This window comes from Pectinophora gossypiella, chromosome 29 (assembly GCF_024362695.1).
Source record: "Pectinophora gossypiella chromosome 29, ilPecGoss1.1, whole genome shotgun sequence".
Classification (NCBI taxonomy): domain Eukaryota; kingdom Metazoa; phylum Arthropoda; class Insecta; order Lepidoptera; family Gelechiidae; genus Pectinophora; species Pectinophora gossypiella.
The window spans coordinates 6347131-6370620 of record NC_065432.1 but is presented as its reverse complement, the minus strand read 5'-3'; the positions used below and the strand labels follow the sequence as shown (position 1 = coordinate 6370620).

The 23490-nt window shown below is 38.6% G+C and overlaps 3 protein-coding genes across 5 annotated transcripts in view; 2 read left to right on the top strand and 1 right to left on the bottom strand.

Annotated features, from left to right (window-relative positions):
• Positions 1 to 23490, top strand: part of LOC126379593 (cleavage and polyadenylation specificity factor subunit 5) — a 111122-nt gene that overhangs the window by 33854 nt on the left and 53778 nt on the right. The window lies entirely within an intron of this gene.
• On the bottom strand, positions 553 to 2760 carry LOC126379715 (uncharacterized). The gene is made up of 3 exons (XM_050028536.1): positions 2404 to 2760; positions 1760 to 2023; positions 553 to 1292 (listed from the first exon to the last, which is right to left on the bottom strand). Exons 1-3 carry the CDS (start codon positions 2758 to 2760, stop codon positions 756 to 758), a joined length of 1158 nt encoding a protein of 385 aa, XP_049884493.1. The 3' UTR covers positions 553 to 755.
• The window catches only part of LOC126379428 (monocarboxylate transporter 12-like), a 191324-nt gene continuing 173407 nt past the window's right edge, over positions 5574 to 23490 (top strand). For all 3 annotated transcript variants that reach the window (XR_007568332.1, XM_050028184.1, XM_050028185.1), the window contains exon 1: positions 5574 to 6057. The gene's annotated coding sequence lies outside the window, so the exon portion shown is untranslated. The remainder of the gene's footprint in view (positions 6058 to 23490) is intronic.

The following is a 23490-nucleotide window of genomic DNA, read 5'->3' as shown; positions in this document are numbered from 1 at the left end:
TTTTAAGTTATATCTGTCATTTTCATATCCGTCGAAAAGGAAAGGGACGGATGATTCACAGCTCTTAATTTTAGGAAGAATGAGTAAATGAATGAATAACCCGGGCGAATCAAAAAGGTATGTCGCTGGTATGCAATCCGTTTGACGTGCTGTCTACTTACCTGTGTCGGGTTATTGACTGATGTAAAATTTTTAGACGGTTGTTTTAGATTTGTCCTTAAAATTGACGTGTGTTCCATAAATTTTATGCTTGTCGATTACCCGTCCTTTTCCTTTTCGGCGGATAAGAAAATTACAGATATAACTTAAAATAAAATTAGATGGTATTTACAGGAATTAGCACCAATAGTGTTCTAAATTCAAATTAAACTCCTGTATTTTTATTTATTAATAAAAAATATCAGACAGGTAGTGTAAAAAACCGGTTCTGTCAAATCTTCAAGTTAGGTAAGCGGACCCTGTGAAAAACGGGATAAGGAGATGATGATATTTATTTATTTTTTTCCTCGTGCGAAAGAGTAAAGCAAATGTAGGTAGGTACTATTCACACACGCATCTACGAAGTACGTTAATTAATAAAAATAAGTACGTAATTTCGGACACCGTAGACGTGTTAGACCCCGGAAACGATGGCGCGATGATCTCGACGGTTATCGAAAAGACTGGATAGAGCTCGCACAGAACCGGGATACTTGGAAAGATATGGGGGAGACCTTTGCCCAGCAGTGGGATCATACAGGCTAATAATAATAATTTTAATAATCGTAATTATTAATGTTTTTCTCAGGTTTCTCTTCTGTTTCATATGTGTCGTAGTATGTTTCAATAACTTCACTCTCATGTGGATGTTTTCCTACTATTTTCTTATAATGTGCCTTCGTAATCGTCATTATTGGTGCCCGTGTTTGTTTGACCCCAGAGTTATAAAAGTTGTCCACTCTTAACCTCTCATGCAAAGGATTTTTACTCATTTTATTGTTCTTACTATTAGAATTAATAGTTATCAGTTTTTTCGTTTTCCCTTTGACATTCAAAGTCGCAATCCTCTTGCCGATATCTTTTACTTTAGACGATATTTCTTTATTCTTGTTTTTATTATTTTTTATTTTCCAATTTTTATTTTTTTTATTTGGTTTTTCATTCAATTTAGATGGTGTGACTCGAAACGTTTTTAGATTTATATCACCACATTGCTCGACACAGGCATAATTCTTCTTACCGCTCCTCATAACGCGCGAATAAATTATATTACTTTCATTTATTATTCTGAATATAACATCTTGTGGTCGTATCTGAAAAGAAATGTGTTTCAGCTGTATAATTTTCCAGGCAAATCGTAAAAACCGATCGAAGAATTGTGTTTTTTTTTCCAACATATGAAAAACTTTCTAGAACACACTTTCGTATTATAAGATTGTTCTATAATTACCTACTTGTGGCTCTGCCTACCCCGTGAGGGCTTACAGAAGTGAGTTAATAATATACTGGGGTAGTTTTTTTGAACCGGAAGTCAATACAATATCATTCCCGTAAACGGAAAGAAATTCTAGAATGTTTTCGTTTTGAAAATATCCAGTTAGAATTTACGATAAGATATAAATTCCAACTGGATATTTGCAAAAAGACCAAACTTTCCAAGATGTTTTGGCGTTAACAATAATGAGTTTGACCACCGGTGTTCGAAGGTCTACCACCTGAGGTTCTGACTAGTGGAATTTTAAATAAACAAAATGAAATAATTTGAATTTCAATAACTTACTTGATACAAAGTTACGATATCACAAAAGTCCCGCCCGCCACAAACTTTGTTTTTAAATCGTCCAGAAACTGTGTAATCTCGACTGATGCGCCATCTTGTGACGATCGGATTACTACAAGTGCCCGTCAGATCCATAAATTTTATAATCGACGGACAAGGCCCATGTTGTTCCTTTAATCGCAAGTAATTTATTGCGCACAGTTCTGCGCTATTTATCACCGAAAGCAATTCAAAAGGACACGGCGGATTTCCTTCTTCTATAACCTGTTGAAGAGTTTCTGAACGTTACTAATGTAGGGATGTGCAAAATATCTATGTATTAGTGAAAAAAAAATAGCGTTTTGCATTTTGTAAGTTTGACAGTCTCAGTCTCAGTGGTCAACCGAATCATAAATCTAGTATAATAATTATGTTTTGCCAAAAAAAAAATATTTGTACTAATTTATTTATGCAACGGAATTACCAAAAATAAACTAGAAAATATATTATAATGATTTTGATTTTTGACAGATTTCAGGAGTCCATCGCAGATAACGTTATAAAGTAGACTTACTGTTGACACTGTTTTTATCTACCTACGTAATTGTGCGTTATGTATATTGGAAACCTACTTTTGCGTCCAGTTAACATTAAAAATAGCTCACCCAAGTGCCTCTATTATCACACTCACTACCGTTTATAGGGACTATGCTCTGACTTTTGTAAGAAATGATCTTCTTTTTCCCATCCGGATATTTAATTTCCCGCCAAGTTCTCCAATACCCGTCCCTTTCGTAAATATATTTCATGTATTTCATCGACAAAATGTCTTTGAAGTCATCCTCGATCGCGTTTGCTGTTTTCCGCTTCAAAGGATATTTCGTTATATCAAAATGTGGAATTCCATCAACTTTGATTGTGTCATTTTTCACAAACGCGTTGTTTAGTTTTTTCTTCACGACGGGTTTAGCTGGTGTCTCAACAGGTGGTTTGTAAAGCAAATCTTCGAAGTTCGCTCCCATTTGCAATTTATTTTTGCCTGAAGTTTTACCAGGTTTAACGAGCATCAAGGTTTGTAAAGATGTAGCAAATGTCAAGATTAAAATTGATTTGACGATCATTTTATTGCTATAATAACTAGGTATGACTGGTTTCGCAAAATTACGTGTTGTCGACGTAAAAGTTCGTAATCTACTAGTAAAACACAGAATTTTAAAAATCAATTGTTTGTAAACTGTACTTAACGTTTAGTACTACACAGGTCTAAATTTACAGTCACGTGTCAACGTACTAAAAGAAACATTCAAGTATAGAAGAGAGAGGAATACCTATAATGCGCATGTCGATACAAAAAAAAAAAAAGAAATGAATAGGTATTCTTTTCTACAATCAACGTACTTATATTGTATAATAATAAGAATTCAGAATGATTCCTTTAAATTACATGAAAATTTGGTATTGAATATTTTTGATGTTATGTTTAAGTTTTGGTACCTGCTAACAATATAGCACAAAGTTACACATAATGATTACTAACACATAGACGATAGTGTGCGGCGCGCAGCGTAAACTTGTAAACATCTCGTTACTTAGTAAGGTTCACACAATTATGCACGTTCAAAACCCTGTGTGCGCAGTTTGTTTTCAGGTTAATGTCACAATACGTTGACTGTAAAAGGAAATCAATAACAAAATAATTCATGCGTGGTCAGACATTAAAACGATACCTAAACCAGAATTACTATTGCTTATCATACACTATACCGAAAATATCTCATAGGCGGCGTTTTGACGTCAAATCCTGCTTAATGTAATGGACTAAATATTATATAAACGGCACTTATAGTGTGGCTTACTTACCTTGCAGCTTCTTTTCCCTGGCTATACAGGTTGTGAGAAGCTGCAATAGTTTTAGACGGATGAGATGCGTTATGTAAAAATGACTATTCAAAGTGTAAGTATGTTACCCACTGAATAAAGATATTTTTGATTTTGAATTCACTATTGAGTTTTTTATTCATGAATATAATTAGAATATAAATCGTTACTTATTTTTAAGTAACATTTTTTTTATTTATTTAGATTCCTATTCAGGCGTCCAGCGTTCCTATTCAGGGACTGTCGGGAATTACTTGCTGAGCCTTTATTGTTAATTTTTAACGTCTGTTTAAAAACCACCACTTTTCCAAATCGCTGGAAGCTCACCAGGGTGACGCCAGTACCTAAAGGTAAGGCAGGGTCAGATGTAAGTTCTTACCGACCGGTAGCGGTACTGTGCACACCGGCCAAGGTGTTTGAGTCTGCACTGCAACGCCGGATATACGACCAAGTAAAAGGTTTTCTGGATGACTCGCAGCACGGCTTCCGACCTGGTAAAAGTACTACTACCAATTTACTTAACTTTATGGCGGAAGTAGTACCGAAAGTAGATGCAGGTCTACAGGTGGACGTGGTATACTTTGATTTTAAAAAAGCGTTCGACACTGTGGATAACGATGTGTTACTGTTCAAGCTCGCGCGTATGGGTTTCACGCCGCATTTGCTGTGCTTCTTTGCTAGCTACATGCAGGACAGGCAGCAATACGTGGCCACTTCAGGGAGTAAATCTGAGCCTTACTTCACGAGATCGGGTGTGAGTCAGGGCAGCAATTTGGGCCCTCTTCAATTCATAATCATGATTAACGATCTACCTAAAGTCGTTAAACACGCCACATGCTTGTTGTTTGCTGATGACCTTAAACTCCTTCATGAGATTAGGGATCAGCAAGATTGCGAACGGTTACAGGGCGATATCGACAGGGTTGTAGAGTGGAGTAAGGCAAACAGGTTGTATTTTAACGATTCGAAGTGCACAGTTATTACCTTCGGCCGTGCTCACTCGCGGGTGTTGCACGAATACCGCATGGAGGCGACGCCCTTGCGGCGTGTTACCCAGGTGCGGGATCTTGGAGTTCTTATGAATGAACAACTAGCATTTCGTGACCACATACTTAATATTAGTAAAAAAGCTTATAGGAACCTAGGATTCGTTCTTAGGCAGACAAAGGGCTTTAAAGGGATTAGTGCGGTTAAGGCTCTGTATGACGCATTGGTCAGGAGTCACCTGGAGTTCAACGCGATGGTGTGGGCTCCCCATGAGTCTAAGTATATTACCATGTTAGAACGCATCCAAAATAAATTCGCACGGCATTTATACTATAGACTACATGGGGTTTATCCACAGTACCCGCTGATGTATCCAAAATTATTTGTGCTCGGCATGGTTGGATACAACACATTGGAGGTGCGAAGAGGTTTCTCTTTAGCCCAGACTATATTTAAATTACTTAGGGGAAAAGGTTTCAACTCGGGAGTGCTGGGAAAGATAAATTTTTCAGCACCTGATGGATACACAGAGCGGCGGCGGAGGCCGCAGTTGTTCACAGTTCCTCGCGGACGAACCAAATTGCTGGATAACACCCCTCTCACGCGAGTCATGCATGTGTTAAATGAGGTTGCAGAAATTATAGATTTGTTTTCATGCTCTATGAGTGAATTTACAAAGGTTACGCTATATGTGTTAAGTTATAAAATGAATATTTATAAACAATAGTTAGGTACCGAATAAATTAGTAAGTGATGTCAAGATATGTTCCTACTCTATCGAATTGGTTATATAAACTGTAATGGTAGATGTAAGTGTTTTTAATAAATAAATAAATAAATAAATAAAGATTATATATATAAATAACGGTTATTTTGTTAGAAAACTAAAAAGGCTGTCACTTATTTACATTACATTAGTTATATTATTTGCAATCCCTAACCTGAACTGTCAACTGAAAAAGTAAATCAAAACAAAATGGCAGATATTTGAAATAAACAGCTGTTGTGTATCTGCAAGTTTCGTTTACATAACCACTTTATGGAAAAACTCGTGTATTTTCTTTGTTTCCACAAATGTGACCGAACTCGAGGTGAAATACGGGGATTGTTTTTGTTATTTTTTACAAAGGTCATTGTCCTGCGCTAGTGAAATGACAAAAAGATGATGAATGGAGTTTTGTGCGTTGACAAACTACGTTTTCGTTTAGACATTTTCATTCACTCTTTGTCAGAAAGCGGTCGGAGACGGTCGCCCACCGCGTCCCGCTGTACTTTTCCATTGTGTAAATGTAATATAATTACAGACTGATAACCGTGTGCGGAGTAAATGAGCTGAAAAGTTGACTAGTGCGTAAAGTTGTGTGTTTTATTTTTGTGTTTTATTTTGTTTGTGTTCTCTTGGATATCGTCGTCTGGCGCCGCTGACGGACTTTCAACTATTTTGACACATATCTGTGAGTATTTTGTGCTTAAATAGTTAATCTCGGGAGTAACATTCTTTGTACTTTAACCTGTGTTTACATTGCCCTCCTCGGCGAGTCGAGCCGTTTTATCTAAAGAGATTTTATTGTGGCCACCTGTTTTGTTCAAGCACACATTATGAACTACAGATTCTCGGTTTCTCCGTGATTCATTATTAGTGAAACCTTAGTTAATTACTAATTACTTAAATCTAATTAGCCTCGGTTAGTTTGTTTTCCAATTTTAGTCAAGTGTAGTATTATATATTTCATCCCATTAGCAAGGCAAGGAATTAAGAGTTTGTACAGCTTATTCTAAGCCTTTAAATACATGTATACACTTTTCTTGGTTTTACCAATTATTTTTTAAGTTAAACTTTATCTTTGTTATTCTTTTCTCAATTGAATAATAACTTCAGATTTCATTACAAGGGATAACTAATATTTTATGCTTGGTTTTACTTTCTTTGAATGTTAGTTTAGGGATAAAAAGAAAAAAACTTGCTTTACAAAAGTAAACAGATTACATTCATGTGATAAATAAAAAAAACATACCTACTTGATAAACAAAATTCAATTTTAGTTCCATCCTGTAATTCCATGATCATAACACACTTAAATCTTTTTAAAGAAAATTAGTTATTATTATTCTTTAGTTCACATTGTTACTAACAAATATGGATGTAGGTCTGAATTTTTTTTTCATTTGTTCATTTGATTGTGTACTTATCATAGGCTATGGGGTTATTGACCTATCACTAGATTGCAATAAAGCACCCGCTGAGTGACTGACAACACTTGCCCGCTCTTGGCTCGTATATAAGCAGCTCAATTACATACATACATAGTGAGCATGTGGCAGGGTTCCCTATACAATGTACGTAATGGCACAGGACCGAACCCAGTGGACGGTGATTACGTATAATCATGATCCTCAGCAGTGAGGGCACGACAAGACAGATTAATCAGGTAGTGGTAATCTTTATCGAGGCTTGAGCCCCTCTTGGTTGTTATGCCAGCGTCATAGTTTACAGTGTTCTACAATCAAACCATCAGAAATCACAATCGTTTATTCAACATAATTATCATGGATTTTGTTGAAGGTCAATTTAACTTTTCTGAATCTACATCATTTTGCAAGGCTAAGGAGAAGAAATGACAAGAAACTGCAACAGCAACACATCTTTTAACTCAATGTAGGTATACATTACAATTTATTTAATAACTAGAGGAACAACAACTATCAGGCATTTTTAACATTTAGGTAATAATTATTCTCATAATAAGCTTTTTTACATAAAGTAAGCTTCACATGAGCTTTAAATTTATTTTATGACAAATTCAAAATATTATAATTTAAAATATCACCTAAAATATTAATAAATTCAAAACATGACCTTACAACCACATCATTCAATTAAACCTTTTCTAAGGACATCTCCAATTTGGTCAATGTAAGGTCTTCCTCTGCCAGTCCTACCATCAACTACTGCTTTTGCAATTCTATTATCCTACACACAGACAGACTAGGTTTTTTTATAGAAGTTTTACCGTAATAGATATTAAATCTGCTTGGTGGAATTAGTTTTATATTATCTCCCAATCCAGATGTGACGTGTACAGTTCAAACGAAATGTCTTAAATGTGTGGATGTGGTATGTCATCACAAATGAGTCGAGCTTATTTTGGCTTGATGCCAAACTCCATCGCATATTCCAACTAAAATTATGCTTTATGGTGTCAGCAAAGGTTAAAATAAATGTGAAATAAAAATTATAGGTATATACTACTGTTTCACCAGTTTATCCGAAAGAACAAGTTGATTCTGTGCTTTGGAAGGCATTGTTTTAAGTTTATCTGATCTATGTTATTATCGTAATTAAAACACATAATAACGGGTTCTTACCGCGTTTAAATCAGTGATATTAGACTCCCTATCTTACCTTCCTATGGGAGTCCCATATCCCTGCTTTAAACGCGGTAAGAACCCGTCATTATGTGTTTTAACTTGGAAGGCATGTCTTTGTTCCTATTCTTCTTCTATCGTGTGTCAAGGTAATTATTGAGCCGTCAAAGGCCCTGACGTGGCTCATGTAAGGACTACGTATTTACATCAGTAAGTACCGTAAGTAAGTAACCGGGACCAACGGCTTAACGTGCCTTCCGAAGCACGAATCATCTTACTTTCGGACAATCAGGCAATCAGCCTGTAATGTTCTAACAAAACTAGGGATCACAAAGTGATTTTTGTGATTTGTCCCCACCGGGATTCGAATCTAAATCCTAAGAATTCGAATTAAAAGTGGCTTCACATTGTCTTTCGATGTTTTGTTTGTGGCTCTGTCTACCCCACTAGAGATTACGGGCGTGTGTTTATGTATTTATGTAAAGTAGGTAAGTAACCACTATACATTGTTTTAAGTTTACGCGGTTATTATAATAATTAAAACACATAATAACGGGTTCTTACGGCGTTCAAAGCAGGGATATGAGACTCCCGACATTTCGACACTTATGCAAGTGCCATGATCACGGGATGACTGTTTTAAGTAAACACTATGTTTATGATGTGTAGATAACATGAACATATATTACAATACTAAAATCTGTTTGTTTTCCTCATCACTTCGTAACAGTACAATCTACAGATTATATAATCGGTATGGTATATACCATCTTCGGTCTCTTTCGTCGTAAGCTGTATCCCATTAGTGCGAAAGAGACACCACTCGTCTCCTTCGTGCTAGGTAATTTACTGCATGGTATAAGAACACTATCGGGCCTAGCACCACCGTAAGCACGCGACTCTTTCTCGCCGCGACAGAGATCGTCTGTCTCTTTCTGTGCAGTACTGTGAGAGAGTGACGGGTGACGTATGTCGAGGCGAGAAAGAGTCGCGCGCTTACGGTGCTAAGCCCGCTGGTATGCTCAAAAGTGACAGCTAACATTTCAAGGTTATCCCAGCTGACGTCATCCCACCCAGCGTTGCCATTTCGTAAAAAAATAAATTACCCACGCACGACCGATGTTTTTAATTTACTTTCCAAGAAAATTTGTACTTTTAGTAAAAGATTTACAATTGTAATGATTTTTATATATGTAACAAATAATAGTAATTAAATACATTAGTCAGTAATTCGCTTAATTTTCAATAACAAAATTTACGTCCTTGGAATGTTGGAGATACCAATTTAATGGTAACACTTACGTCATCAATGGGCTAGCAATGGCGGCTTGTCATAGGATTGAGCATACGAGTACCTGGTGTTTTTATACCATTATGTACTGTATCTCTGTCCTACTCTCTCTGAAAATACATCTTGTGCAAAATTCGATTTTTTTTACCTTTGATGGATTTGCTCTTGGCCCCAGACTTGCCCGAAGGCATTCACGAGGCCTAAGATGGAGCGAGCTCGCCCAGAAAGTGCCTGTTCACACAATTCAAAAATATTTCAAAAATATAGCTTGGGAACACTTTTTAAACGTCAAATTACATTTAAATTATATCTTCATCTCCATCATTATCCCGTTTTCCACAGGGTCCGCTTACCTAACCTGAAGATTTGACAGGTCCGGTTTTTTACAGAAGCGACACTGCCTGTCTGACCTTCCAACGCGAAGGGAAAACCAGCCCAATACAGATAACGTTAAATACCTTTGAAACCCAAACGTTATCGTTTGGTTTATGAAGTGAAGAAGAATGGAAAAATAGTAAGTGAAAATACATAGCAATTTAAATAAATAAAACCTTAAATAAAGCCAGCAAGGAACCTTGCTTTTGATATAAACCTCAATAGATAGATAGATAATATACTTTATTGAGCACAATGGACACAAAATACAGAGATAAGGACAGCATATACAGAAAAGCACAACAGGCGGCCTTATTGCTCATGCAGCAATTTCTTCCAGGCAACCTTTGGGTACAGGAAAATTTTTACAAGTATAATAATAGCGGGTTAGTGCATTCTAACTAAATAAATAATTAAAAGAACAACGTACATAAAATAAGTACATTTAACTACATATTTATATTATACATAATAGTATTTTATGCAACAGTTGTATAAGAAGGGTCAAAAAATGCGAGTGGCGTGAGTTGCAATGTGAGCCTTGGCGAACATCGCAATAAGAGACGCCACGAGCATTTTTTGACCTAGTTATACAACGTTGCATACAATACTTTTTCTACGACCACGTAATTTTAAACGAAACACAAAAAAATTCCAATTTATTTTCCAACGCGCGGGAAAATGGCGGCAAATGTATACTTTTTTTTTATAGTATATCTATGGCACCAAACAAAGTAAAGGTGCCAGTTTCCAGGTCAAAAAAAAAAAAAACAACAATGCTTTTTTGGCGACATTATAGTACAGTTACACTTTGTAAACAATGCTTTCTTTTATAGGCCATAGGGCGTACACTTTTTCAAAGAGTTTAATTATGTATGTACTTATATTAGACTTTTTGGTTATTTAAATGCCAGATTAAAGTAGAGGAGTAGAAAAATATATAAAATTAATATATATGACTATTATACATAACTAAATAATTATACATACATATAATAACACTATGGAAAAAGGAAAGAAGGTTTACATAAAAGAAGAGGAGCCAGAGTTCACAAAGTGCGCCTTTACTTGTCCTTTAAAGGACTCCAGCGATGGTGCCCGCCTGATACACTCAGGTAGCAGATTCCATAGCCGGATAGCTCGCACCGGTTAATAGGTTACAGGGGTCCTCCTGTCTCATTATATTTTCTCTACAAACACCAGCCAACAGATTTGTGCCACTCAACAAACACACATTACATGCAAATGATGTACTAATAAAATATGATCACCTATTCACTAGTCGCTAACTGGTACTCACATCACTTAGAATATTACTACGTACCTAGTGATGTCCGACGATAGGCCGCTATCGATAACGATATTACTACACCGATTGTATCGATCGTAAAGAGCTGCGATCACACATTTTTTTTGACGTGACTTATTGTAGATTTGCCACAGATGGCATTAACTACTTGGCCGGACAAAGCGGTCACACCCAGGGATGTGAAAACTATGTCAGCAACAACACTAATTTAAGAGCCACGCTCTTGTCGGTGTAGCTCTCTCCATGCTACTTTTTAGGGAAAAATAGGGCAGTGGTTTCCATCTTGCCTTCCGCCCCGCAGTACTCTGTCTGACGCGAGTGGGATGGCGACCAGACAACAATACGTATAATATTAGAAATAGATTGAAGCTGCTGCAGTAATCTTCTTCTTATCGTGTGAGTTGTCAGGTTGTATACCAGCTTCATCAACCCCGATGTCAGGGTTATGTTTGAGCCGCCAGAGGCCCGTGACATGGCTCATGTAACGATTACTCACTTAAATCAGTAAATAGTAACCGGGACCAACGGCTTAACGTGCCTTCCGAAGAACGGGTCGTCTTACTTTCGGACAATCGTGTAGTCAGCCTGTAATGTCCTAACCAAACTAGGGATCACAAAGTGTTTTTTGTGATATGTCCCCACCGGGATTCGAACCCAGGACCTCCGGATCGTGAGCCCAACGCTCAACCACTGGACCACAGAGGCCGTTATACTTGTGATCTATCCTATACCATAGAACAAGGAATAATACTACGTATAGAACGGCAACTCTCCGCTCCCCACCAGCGGCTGAGCTAGGGTTACCTCACCCCCTCGGTCTTACTTTGGTCTTCAATCGTATGGCGTCAGACGTCACACACACAGATGCGCGTGTACGATAACGTCAATGTGTGGTGTCTGTGTAAAACGAGGTGTTTTGTATGAAGTGTCCGGGGTGTGTCTATACTATCGATACTGATAAATCACGACCCGACTGAACCGGTGTAGGACCAACCATGGAAAGTCAAACCATCACCTACATAAATGGGACTTAAAGGAGTCGCCATACTGTGAATGTGGTCACCCGGATCAAACCATATCTCACATAGTGAACGAGTGCCCTCTGCACCGGTTCCCAGGTGGCATAGCCGGGCTGCATTGTGTGACGGATGCGGCAGAGACTTGGTTAAGGGAGCTTCAGCTGGATTACAAGTCAGTCGATTTCATAAGATTACTAAATCTTTTAAGGGGCAATGTATACGTTTTTACAATAAGATTCCCATTGACATTCAGAATTGGCCTTTCAACTGTTTTAAGACAGTAGTTAATCAAAAACATTACAAAAAAGGTTATTCTAAAGTTAGTGATTATTTAGAAGATATGAATGCATGGGATTAACTGTCTGAGAACTGATATTAGGCAGCTAAATTACTCAATTGTATACCAATATTTTATGTTTTTTTTTAAGAACGTCTAGGGCCCTGTGCCGAGGTTTATCTTGCAGCTTCTTTTCCCCGGCTATACAGGTTGTGAGCTGCAGTAGTTTTAGGCGGATGAGACCTTCGTTATGTAAAAATTGACGATTCAAAGTGTAACTATGTTACCTACTGAATAAAGATATTTTTAAATTTGAATTTAATAATTGATCCACGCGTGATATTTTATTTTTGTCTGCCATACGCAATAATAATCGATACTGATCTATCGATAGTTGAACATCACTATTAAATACTTGGTACACCACTAGTATGCTAATAAATAGACAATACAATCACATCTTGAATATGAGTTTGACGAAAATAATTCCAAAGTACTGTTGGAATATGTTTTAAACGCGATAGCCGAGGTGGAACTGATATACATAGCATCACGCCTGTATCCCCTAAGGGGTAGACAGTATATCGTGACTTACTATTTTTCCATTCTTTTTATCGTGTGAGTTGTGAGGTGGAATACCAACCTCATCAACCCTGGTGTCCGGGTTAAAATTGAGCCGCCAAAGGCCCCTGACATGGCTCATGTAACGACTACTCAGTTACATCAGTAAATAGTAACCGGGACCATCTAACGTGCCTTCCGAAGCACGTATCATCTTACTTTCGGACAATCAGGTGATCAATAACAATATAATAGCCGTATAATGAAAACCTGTTTGTATTTTATCTCTACTTTTAAGACCTGTGTAAAAACAGCAGCCGGGTCTGCATGACAACCGCGTCGCGCGCGGCGCTAATTATATCGAGGCCTTCGACCAATAACCGTTTGACGTCCATCTACGTAAATAGCATTCGTATCGTTTATTGGTCGAAGCGCTCAATGGCCCCGATTCCTGCAGACACCGCCTAATTTTATTTTAAGTTATATCCGTCATTTTCATATCCGTCGAAAAGGAAAGGGACGGATGATTCACAGCTCTTAATTTTAGGAAGAATAAGTAAATGAATGATAACCCGGGCGAATCAAAAGGTACGTCTCTGGTATGCAATCCGTTTGACGTGCTGTCTACTTAACTGTGTCGGGTTATTGACGGATGTAAAATTTTTAGACGGTTGGTTTAGATTTGTGCTTAAAATTGACGTGTGTTCCATAAATTTTATGCTTGTCGATTACCCGTCCCTTTCCTTTTCGGCGGATAAGAAAATGACAGATATAACTTAAAATAAATTAGATGGTATTTACAGGAATTAGTACCAATATGTATAATTCGCGCGTGCTTTTTCGGCAGATAAGAATATGACGGGTATAACTTAAAATGAAATTAGGAGGTGTCTGCAAGAATCGAGGCCAGCGGTGCTAATTCCTGCAGACGCCATCTAATTTTAAGTTATATCTGTCATTTTCTTATCCGCCGAAAAAGAAAGGCACCGGTAATCGACAGGCATAAAATTTATGGAACACACGTCAATTTTAAGCAGAAATCAAAAACAACCGTCTAGTTTTACATCGGCCAATAACCCGATAGGGTTAATTAGACAGCACGTCAAACGGATTGCATACCAGCGAGATGCCTATTGTATTCGCCCGGGTTATTAATTCGTTTTAAAATTAGCTTGTTGACAATCATCCGTCCCTTTCCTTCTCGGCGGTTTTTTTTTAAAGTACGTCTAGGGCCCTGTGCCGAGGTTTTTCTTGCAACTTCTCTTCCCCGGCTAAACAGGTTGTGAGAAGCTGCAGTAGTTTTAGGCAGATGAGACGTTCGTTATGTAAAAATTGACGATTCAAAGTGTAACTATGTTACCTATTGAATAAAGATACTTTTGAATTTCTGCCGAGGAGCTCGGTGGCGCAGCGGTTAACGCGCTCGGTCTGCGATTGTTGAAGTTAAGCGACTTTCGCAAAGGCCGGTCATTGGATGGGTGACCACAAAAAAAAAAAAGTTATCATTTCGAGCTCCTCCGTGCTTCGGAAGGCACGTTAAGCCGTTGGTCCCGGCTGCATTAGCAGTCGTTAATAACCATCAATCCGCACTGGGCCCGCGTGATGGTTTAAGGCCCGATCTCCCTACCCATCCATAGGGAAGGCCCGTGCCCCAGCAGTGGGGACGTTAATGGGCTGATGATGATGATGATGACTTTTGAATTTGAAATAAAATTAGGAGGCGTCTGCAAGAATCGGGGCCTTTTTTTACACACGAGAGTTCTTTTTTCCTTTTTTTGCATCAGGATCGTTGTAAGTGGAATTCCATAGTCTCTGTCTCACCCCAACGGGAAATAGGCGTGATGTTATGTACATATGTTTTTTTCATTGTTTACCGCACGCCGCTGGCCCAGATAGTCAACAAAGAACTCATTCAAAACATATTTATTTATTCTGTGGTTCACATTTCAGGGAAGTATGAGTCACCACATCACACCATACAAACATACTGCTACAAAATCTCACATTACACACAATAAAATATTTCTTTGAAACATAAAGTCGCCTGATGGGAATTAGTTCGGTCTTCTTATATCGTGTGGGTTGTGAAGTGGATTACCAACCTCGTCAACCCTGGTGTCAGGGTTATTATTTGAGCCGCCAAATGCTTTGACATGACTCATGTAACGACTTAACGTGCCTTCCGAAGCACGGGTCGTCTTACTTTCGGACAATTGTGTAGTCAGCCTCTAATGTCCTAACGAAACTAGGGATCACAGTGATTATTGTGGTATGTCCCCACCGGGATTCGAACTCAGGACCTCCGGATCGCGAGCCCAACGCTCAACCACTGGACCACGGAGGCCGTTGGTCCGGTAAGGGGGTTATAGAAAGGCTGAAATGACGGTCTTAGTTTAGTCTTCAATCGTATGGCGTCAGACGTCACACACACAGATGCGCGTGTACGATAACGTCAATGTGTAGTGTCTGTGTAAAACTAGGTGTTTTGTATGGAGTGTCCGGGGTGTGGTTATGCTGCCGCGGTCAGAAGGGGGTACAGTTTACTTTAGACAGTAAACAATGAAGCTTTGTCCATTTTCCAGTATTATGCGTCATTGTTATCATAATACATTACAAAGGCGCCAACAACTTTCTCAATGCACAGCAGTTAGCCAAAGGTTCATCATCATCAGCCCATTAACGTCCCCACTGCTGGGGCACGGGCCTTCCCTATGGATGGATAGGGAGATCGGGCCATAAACCACCACGCGGGCCCAGTGCGGATTGGTCGTTATTAACGACTGCTAATGCAGCCGGGACTAACGCTGAAGCACGGAGGAGGTCGAGATGAAAACTTTTTCTTTTTGCTCCATACCCCCTCTGGTTGATTGAGGGGAGGCCTGTGCCCAGCTGTTTAAATATGTTCATTTTGAAAAGTTCGTGTCGTATCCCAAACCCAACTGGGCACCGAACCCGGTACCTCCAGTGTCCTCTGATTGTAATTTTAAATAATAATATATCTCGAATACGAATGTCGTAACAAGTGGTCATTGATCAGCATATTGGTCGTAATAAATGTGCGGGAGTTTCCAGCGCGGCGCGTGCGCAACACAACTCGCGTTGATTGGCGACGATATTCGCCGGTAGGGCTGCCTGTTTACAATACTAGCCAGTGTAATTGTAATTATACATAATTATTATTATTGCCAACATAAGTTCACGACTATGTCCCTATTACATAACATAACATAAACAGCCTATATACGTCCCACTGCTGGGCACAGGCCTCCCCTCAATCAACCGGAGGGGGTATGGAGCATACTCCACCACGCTGCTCCAATGCGGGTTGGTGGAGGTGTTTTTACGGCTAATACCCGGGACCAACGGCTTACCGTGCCCTCCTCACGGAATCAACTTATTTTTTCAGACAATCAGGTGATTCAAGCCTGTAAAGTCCTCACCAAACAAAGGACGGTCTCACAAAGTGATTTAGGCAATGTCCCCATCGGGAATCGAACCCGGAATTTCAGATCGTGAGCCTAACGCTGTAACCATCAGGCCACGGAAGCTGTTATGGCCCAATTGGGGCAGTTAAAAGTACATCCATCACAAGATGAACTAAGTACCCACGCCTCACCTAGCGTTCTGTTAGACCAACGTCGAACTAACTGTGTTAGTGAAAACTGTGCAAGTTCGACACCGGGATTATATTTAAAACTTGATCGATATTATAATCGATGAATCAATGTAATTGTACAATTTTCCATATCGAATAGGTACATAATTTTGAACCTAAGAAATGAATCGACTATTCGCATTTTTATTACACCACATAGCATGGACACCGCCTACATTAACAATATGGTCAAACGTTGATTGAAATATCATTAAACGTTGACGTTTCAACGATATGGTCAACTTAACTTGGCCATTTCATTAAAATGACCATTTCATGAAATGGTTGAACACATCATGAAATGATCAATTTTACGATTTGGCCACGACATAAATCACATACTACGTTAGGTCCTAGCCTAGTATTATTATATTTGTAACTGTGATTTCGCGCTTCGGAAGGCACGTTGAGCAGTTGGTCCCGGTTTTTAGCCCAAAATGTCCCCACCAACCCGCAGTGGAGCAGTGGTGGAGTATGCGCCAAACCCCCTCCGGTTATTTGAAGGTTTGTGTTATGTATGCGCATAACAATGTTGTAGTAATTATCTTGTCTAAACCATGTTTAGTGTAGTGCAGTATGTGACAGGTATGACGTCATAATGGCGGCCATGGCCGTGATCCGACCACCTGTTGTTGGGTTGAGGACAACCACCACTACAGCACATAGATGCAGTATGTCACACATAGAAATATCACAAAGACCTCAATGAAGTGTGGGTACGGTCACGAGCATTAATATGTATACACTTTGGTACCATGTCACGTTAACATTTTTGACAAATTGAACTGTAAGTCTCACTAAATGTCAAATATGTTAGTGCGACAGAGTCCTAAAGTGGGTACATTATATTGCTCATGACTGTACTCTATGTCTGCCCGTAGAAAATTATGGATCTACCTACTCCACTCCAATTTCATCAGTCATCCCGTGATCATGGCACTTGCAACAGTGTCTAAATATCGGGAGTCTCATATCCCTATGTTAAACGCGGTAAGAACCCGTTATTATGTGTTTTAATTATGATAATAACCGCGTAAACTTAAAACAATGAATAATATTATTTTTTATTTATTTTTATTGAATTACTTCTGGGTTAAGAAAAAGTTAACGTCGTGTCTTATTTTGATTATAAAGTCTTTCCGGGCGTGTCGTCAAATCCGACAGAGGGGGGGAGGTGTCGGGCGATGGGTTTTAGGAGGTATTTGACCTAACCTGTATTGGGCTGGTTTTCCCTACGGTTGGTAGGTCGAAGGCAGTCGCTTCTGTAAAAAACCGGACCTGTCAAATCTTCAGGTTAGGTAAGCGGACCCTGTGAAAAGCGGGATGGTGCTAGGGACAGTAATCTACAGTAATTCCTAAGAAAACGGTGTGTTCAACAAAATCTAGTTTCTCGTCGTTAATTTTAATGTTATTATTTACTTTGTTTACGTTTGGTAGAACAAAGGAGATCATCGGATTTCGGCCCAGAAGTCAAAGTGCCGGCCAAAAAATAATTTTGCTATATTCCGTTAGATCTTATCCGTCTGAGTATTTATTACTATGACACCAAAGCTGTAGGGTCAATATCTTCGGTTTTATTCGAATTAAAAGAACTGTATTTTTCATACATTTTTAGTGAAAATGTAAAGTGCCGGCCAAGTAACAAAAATGGTATATATCCTTAGAACTTATCCGTCTGAGCATTTATTACTATGGCACCAAAGCTGTAGCGTCAATATTTTCGGTTTTATTCGAATTAAAAAAAAACTTGTATTTTTCATACATTTTGGTGAAAATGTTAAGTGCCGGCCAAGAAACAATATTGGTATACTCCGTTAAAACTTATCCATTTGATCATTTATTATTATGGCACCAAACGTCTATGACCATTACTTTGGCTTTTATTGGACTTTACGTTTTAGTTTCTATGTGAAAAGTGCCGGTCAGCAAAAAACACATGTCAAAACTCTCGAGAAGATACCTGTAAACATTATTCACTATGACAATAATCGTTTATGACCATTAGTTTGGCTGTTGTTGGATTTTTAAAATCTCGATTTTTGATTTATTTTGTTACAAAATAAAATATGACAGGCGCGTTATTTAAAGGATCGTCAGAATGTTTATTATTATGACATTAAACGTCTATGACCACTATTTTGAACTCAATTAGATTTCTCAAAAATCTGGAGTTTTCATACATACCTACACTTTGGCGAAAAAAGTTTTGTCTGGCGATAATGCAGGTAAAGGCGTAATATCGTGGTCGTCTTTGGACACATTTTTATAAATCAAAAATAGGTTTTTGTTTGACCACTATCTCACCTGATGGTGATACATGCTTTAGAAGCTTATTTTTTTTAAGAAAACTGAGGTACTATGCTATATCGGCCGAGTAGCACCAGGACATTGTGATCGGCATACATGCAAAGTACAACTGCCCGACTCCTGTCTTCCCTAACAGCTACTTCAGACGTCATGTCAAAATACGAGTTTCGTCACTAGATGGCAAGCTTATCTTTGGAGGGTGGTAACCATCTACGGTCATAATAATTCAACCTAAACTTAGGCCGTAACGTTGAGTGGAATGCAAAAACTACAGCCAACGTCGTATCTAAAATCAGATACTTAGTATTAATATAGAAGTTCATCTAACAACACACAAAACAAAAACACAAAGTATTTATCTGACTGATAACTAGTCATTGGGAAAGCTCTGCTTGTTTTCATTGTTAAAATGTACTTATATAAAAAAAAGTTTTTTTTAAAAGTCCAATAAACGCTAAAGTCGACATTTGGTAATAAGTATAGTAAACTTTTCAACAACGTTTTCAAGTCGTTTACCAAAAGATTTGACTTATTTTGTTTCGCTGGCTGACATTTTCCCACTTGAACCAAAACGGAAAGAGAGACGAATAAAAGTCATAATAATGGTCAAAAATGTTTCGCGCCAGATTATTAAATGTTCTTAAAGTCCTTTGTAATCCGACGTACCGCAATTATTGCCCAAAGCACATTATTTTTAAACAAAATAAATAAGAAATCAAGATTTTTAAAATACAATAAAAGGCAAACTAATAGTTATGCACGTTTGGCGCTATATAAAAAATTGTTAACAGGCATGTACTCGATACTCTCAACATGGTATTTTTGCTGGTCGGCACTTTTCACATTTGAACTAAAACTTAAATTCCAATAAAAGTCAAAATAATGGTCACAGATGTTTGGTGTCATATTAAAAATATTGAGAAGCAACTATTAGACAGATTTGACGTATTTTTTTCGATGGCCGGCATTTTAACATATTAACCAAAACGGAAAGTCCAATAAATGTCAAAATAATGGTCATAGAAGTTTGGCGCCATACTAATAAATGTTCTAACGCTTCTTTGTAATACAGCTGTATACCTCTTTTTCCCAACGGACATAATATTTTTTTTACAAAATGTATGAAAAAATCGAGATTTTTTAAATCCAATTAAAGTCAAACTAATGGTCATACACGTTTGGTGTCATAGTAAAAAATGTTCAGAGCAATCTACTTGAAAGGTTCGACACATTTTTATTCTCTGGCCGGCACTTTCAAATTTGGGCCGGCGAAAGTATGGAGAGCCGATGATCTCCTTTAATACACTTCGTTTTCTTAGCATTTAGAACTAGGTTATTTACTGTAAACCAGCTTAGAACCTGCGACACAGCGCTGTTTGCTTCGTCAAGTTCCTCTAACTTTCTATCGATTTTAAATATAAGAGAAGTGTCATCCGCGAACAGTACAATGTCAGCTTGGTTCTGTACTACATAAGGTAAATCATTTATGTACACTAAAAAAAGAAACGGCCCCAAAATGGATCCTTGAGGAACTCCCATTTGAACATGAGAGCCCGAAGAAGTCGTACTATTGATTTGTACCTTTTGTATCCTATCACCTAGATATGAATTTAACAAACTGAGAGCATGATAATGTTTATATTACAATTAATTGTAGGAGTGCTAATGTTTCCGGCTGTCTCGAGATAAGCTATCTGAGACGCTATTGTTAATCATATCACACTGCTCCAAGACTGCGACTATCTGTACAATGCCTACAATTAATGCACTACAATCTTCTTATCGTGTGGGTTGTGAGGTGGATTACCAACCTCATCAACCCTGGTGTCAGGGTTACTATTGAGCCGCCAAAGGCCCCTGATACGACTCATGTAACGACTACTTACTTACACCAGTAAGTAGTAACCGGGACCAACGGCTTAACGTGCCTTCCGAAGCGCGTATCTTTTTACTTTTTGGACAATCAGGTGATCAGCCTGTAACGTCCTAACCAAACTAGGTGCTTCGGAAGGCACGTTAAGCAGTTGGTCCCGGTTACTACTTGCTGATGTAAGTATGTAGTCGTTACATGAGTCATGTGAGGGGTCTTTGGCGGCTCAGTAGTAACCCTTACACCAGGGTTGTTAGGGTTGGTATTCAACCTCACAACTCAATTCAATTCAATTCTCAATTATTTATTGCATTCCATGTAGTACAATGGGGTGTTACATAGGCATAGGAACTATAGCATGGACCCTGTAGGGCACAGCAACGTTGAACACAACCCACACGATAAGAAGAAGATTACACACACACACACACACACAAACTCACGCCCGTAATCCCAAATGGGGTGGGCAGAGCCACAAGTAATCAAAGACAACTTGCAGCCACTGTTGATACGAAGTCCTAAGATGGATATGATGAACCTTATGGTGATAAGGGATCAGCCTATCGCCCATAACATTAGTCCATTATGTTAGAGGACGCAATCCCTCTGTCGGTTTTTACGACATGCCCGGGAAGACAAGCAGCTGAACGTGTTCTATGTTTTTTATTTGCTCCCAGAACAGCATAGAAGCAAGAAGAAGATTACATATAATTTTTTTGCGACTTCAAACTCACAGGTGTGTGGATAAAAAAAGAAATGAAAAAATAATACAGCAATCAGGCTTACACCAAGGTCAATAACCCCATTTAGTTTTTATTATCATAATTTATTTCAAGTCTCAGTTTTTATCTTTCTTTATCTCACTTGTGGCGTGATCTGTGAAGTGTTATGTTACTATGGAACATTATCAAGACTGACAACCGCTGGTCTTTTCCGACGTGTCGTGAAAACCGACAGAGGGACTGGGTCCTTTCCAATGTGCCTTTTTTATTCCTTTCATCACCAGCCCATTAACGTCCCCACTGCTGGGGCACGGGCCTTCCCTATGGATGGATAGGGAGATCGGGCCTTAAACCATCACGCGGGCCCAGTGCGGATTGGTGGTTATTAACGACTGCTAATGCAGCCGGGACCAACGGCTTAACGTGCCGTTTATTCCTTTATTGGTGCTAATTCCTGTAAACACCATCTAATTTTATTTTAAGTTATACCTGTCATTTGCTTATCCGCGTCCCTTTCCTTTTCGGCGGATAAGAAAGCGACAGGTATAACTTAAAGTAAAATTAGGAGGTGTCTGCAGGAATCGGGGCCATTGTCTTTGTTTTTGATAACGACTTTGTCTTTTGTCTTTGTAAAATATATTGCTGCTTGCAAGAGAACCGTTTTATTATTGGTAGGTCGCCAATACTCCATACAAACTTCCACCCCCCCCCCCCCATTTCAGGGAAGTTGGGGGGTTAGAAAGAGACAAAAAGTAGCCAATATTCTAAAATATTTATTTTTCCAAATTGCCTTACAAAGTAAGCGCTTTTTGAACGTCAAGAGTTATATTACATAGGTATTATGTAACTAGCTGTAAAACTACTACCACATCAGAATCTGTAACGCTGAGGGAAAGACGTGGCCAGAAAACCTCCCAGCACAGGGCCCTAGTCCTACTGTTTCATGTTTTCCTTTCTTTTCTTGCCTATGTCATTCTCCATTCCTTCAAATATCTCCACTCAAAAAGTCAGGTGAATAAGTATACAGGGTGTTAGTGACATCGTATCGAAAACTTTGTGGGACGATTCAGGCCATGATTCTGAGTTGATATCAAGTTACATTTACCGTCGCAAAAGTATGGAATCTAAAATAATAAAAAAAACCACAAACAAATTCATGAATTTTTCGACAGGAAATTCCACTTGATATCAACTCAGAATCATGGTCAGAATCATCCCCCTCAGTATTCGTTACGGTGTCACTAACAACCTGTATGCCGTCAGTGCGTTGCATTTAGGATACTTACTTTTATTAGGATACTTACTTATTATATTTTTTCTGTGTATTGATTTCCGTGCGGTTTCTCTCCTGTGTTGAATGTAATGTACAGTCATGAGCAATATAATGTACCCACTTTAGGACTCTGTCGCACTAACATATTTGACATTTAGTGAGACTTACAGTTCAATTTGTCAAAAAAGTTAATGTGACATGGTACCAAAGTGTGACACAAAAAAGTGTGAACAGTGTGATTAGACAGAGATGTGGTGTAAAAGACGATATAGTGACTAGGATTGAGAAGGGAATGTTAGGTTGGTTTGGACACGTAGAGCGGATGAAGGATAATAGAATTGCAAAAGCGGTATATAAAGCGAAAGTTGATGGTAGGGCTGGCAGAGGAAGACCGAGAAGGACTTACGATGACCAAATTGGAGATGTCCTTAAAAAAGGTTCAGTACGATCTACTCTGAACCGGCGTGCGTGTATGAAGCGATTGATGAATGTGGAGGAAGCAAGAGAAGTGTGTCAGGATCGAAGCAAATGGAATTCTATAGTCTCTGCTTACCCCGGTGGGAAATAGGCGTGAGTTTATGTATGTGTATGTATGTGGTACCAAAGTGTATGCATATTAATGCTCGTGACCGTACCTGTCTGTGTCTGTGGTGTCCGGGAGGAATCAATGTTTCTTTCTTTATACCCCAGCAATGAGAAAATAGGAAATTATCATGTTAAAAGTAAACAACGCCATCTATCGTGTTTTCGGGGAACGCCGGTTGGAAAGTCCCTCATTCGTCGCTCCGTTTTGCCGCGACAAACGAACATACAGATAGAAACACACACACTTTCCCATTTACAATATTGGTATGGATTAATC

What these genes read in the sequence shown, in the direction of transcription:
- LOC126379715 (XM_050028536.1), bottom strand. Translation starts at nt 2,760, where the DNA reads ATGGGAGCGAACTTCGAAGATTTGCTTTACAAACCACCTGTTGAGACA. An exon ending in GTGATAATAGAGGCACTTGG is followed by an intron (nt 2,024 to 2,403) that starts GTGAGCTATTTT and finishes ACTCTTCAACAG; the next exon opens with GTTATAGAAGAAGGAAATCC. An exon ending in ATATCGTAACTTTGTATCAA is followed by an intron (nt 1,293 to 1,759) that starts GTAAGTTATTGA and finishes ATTTCTTTTCAG; the next exon opens with ATACGACCACAAGATGTTAT.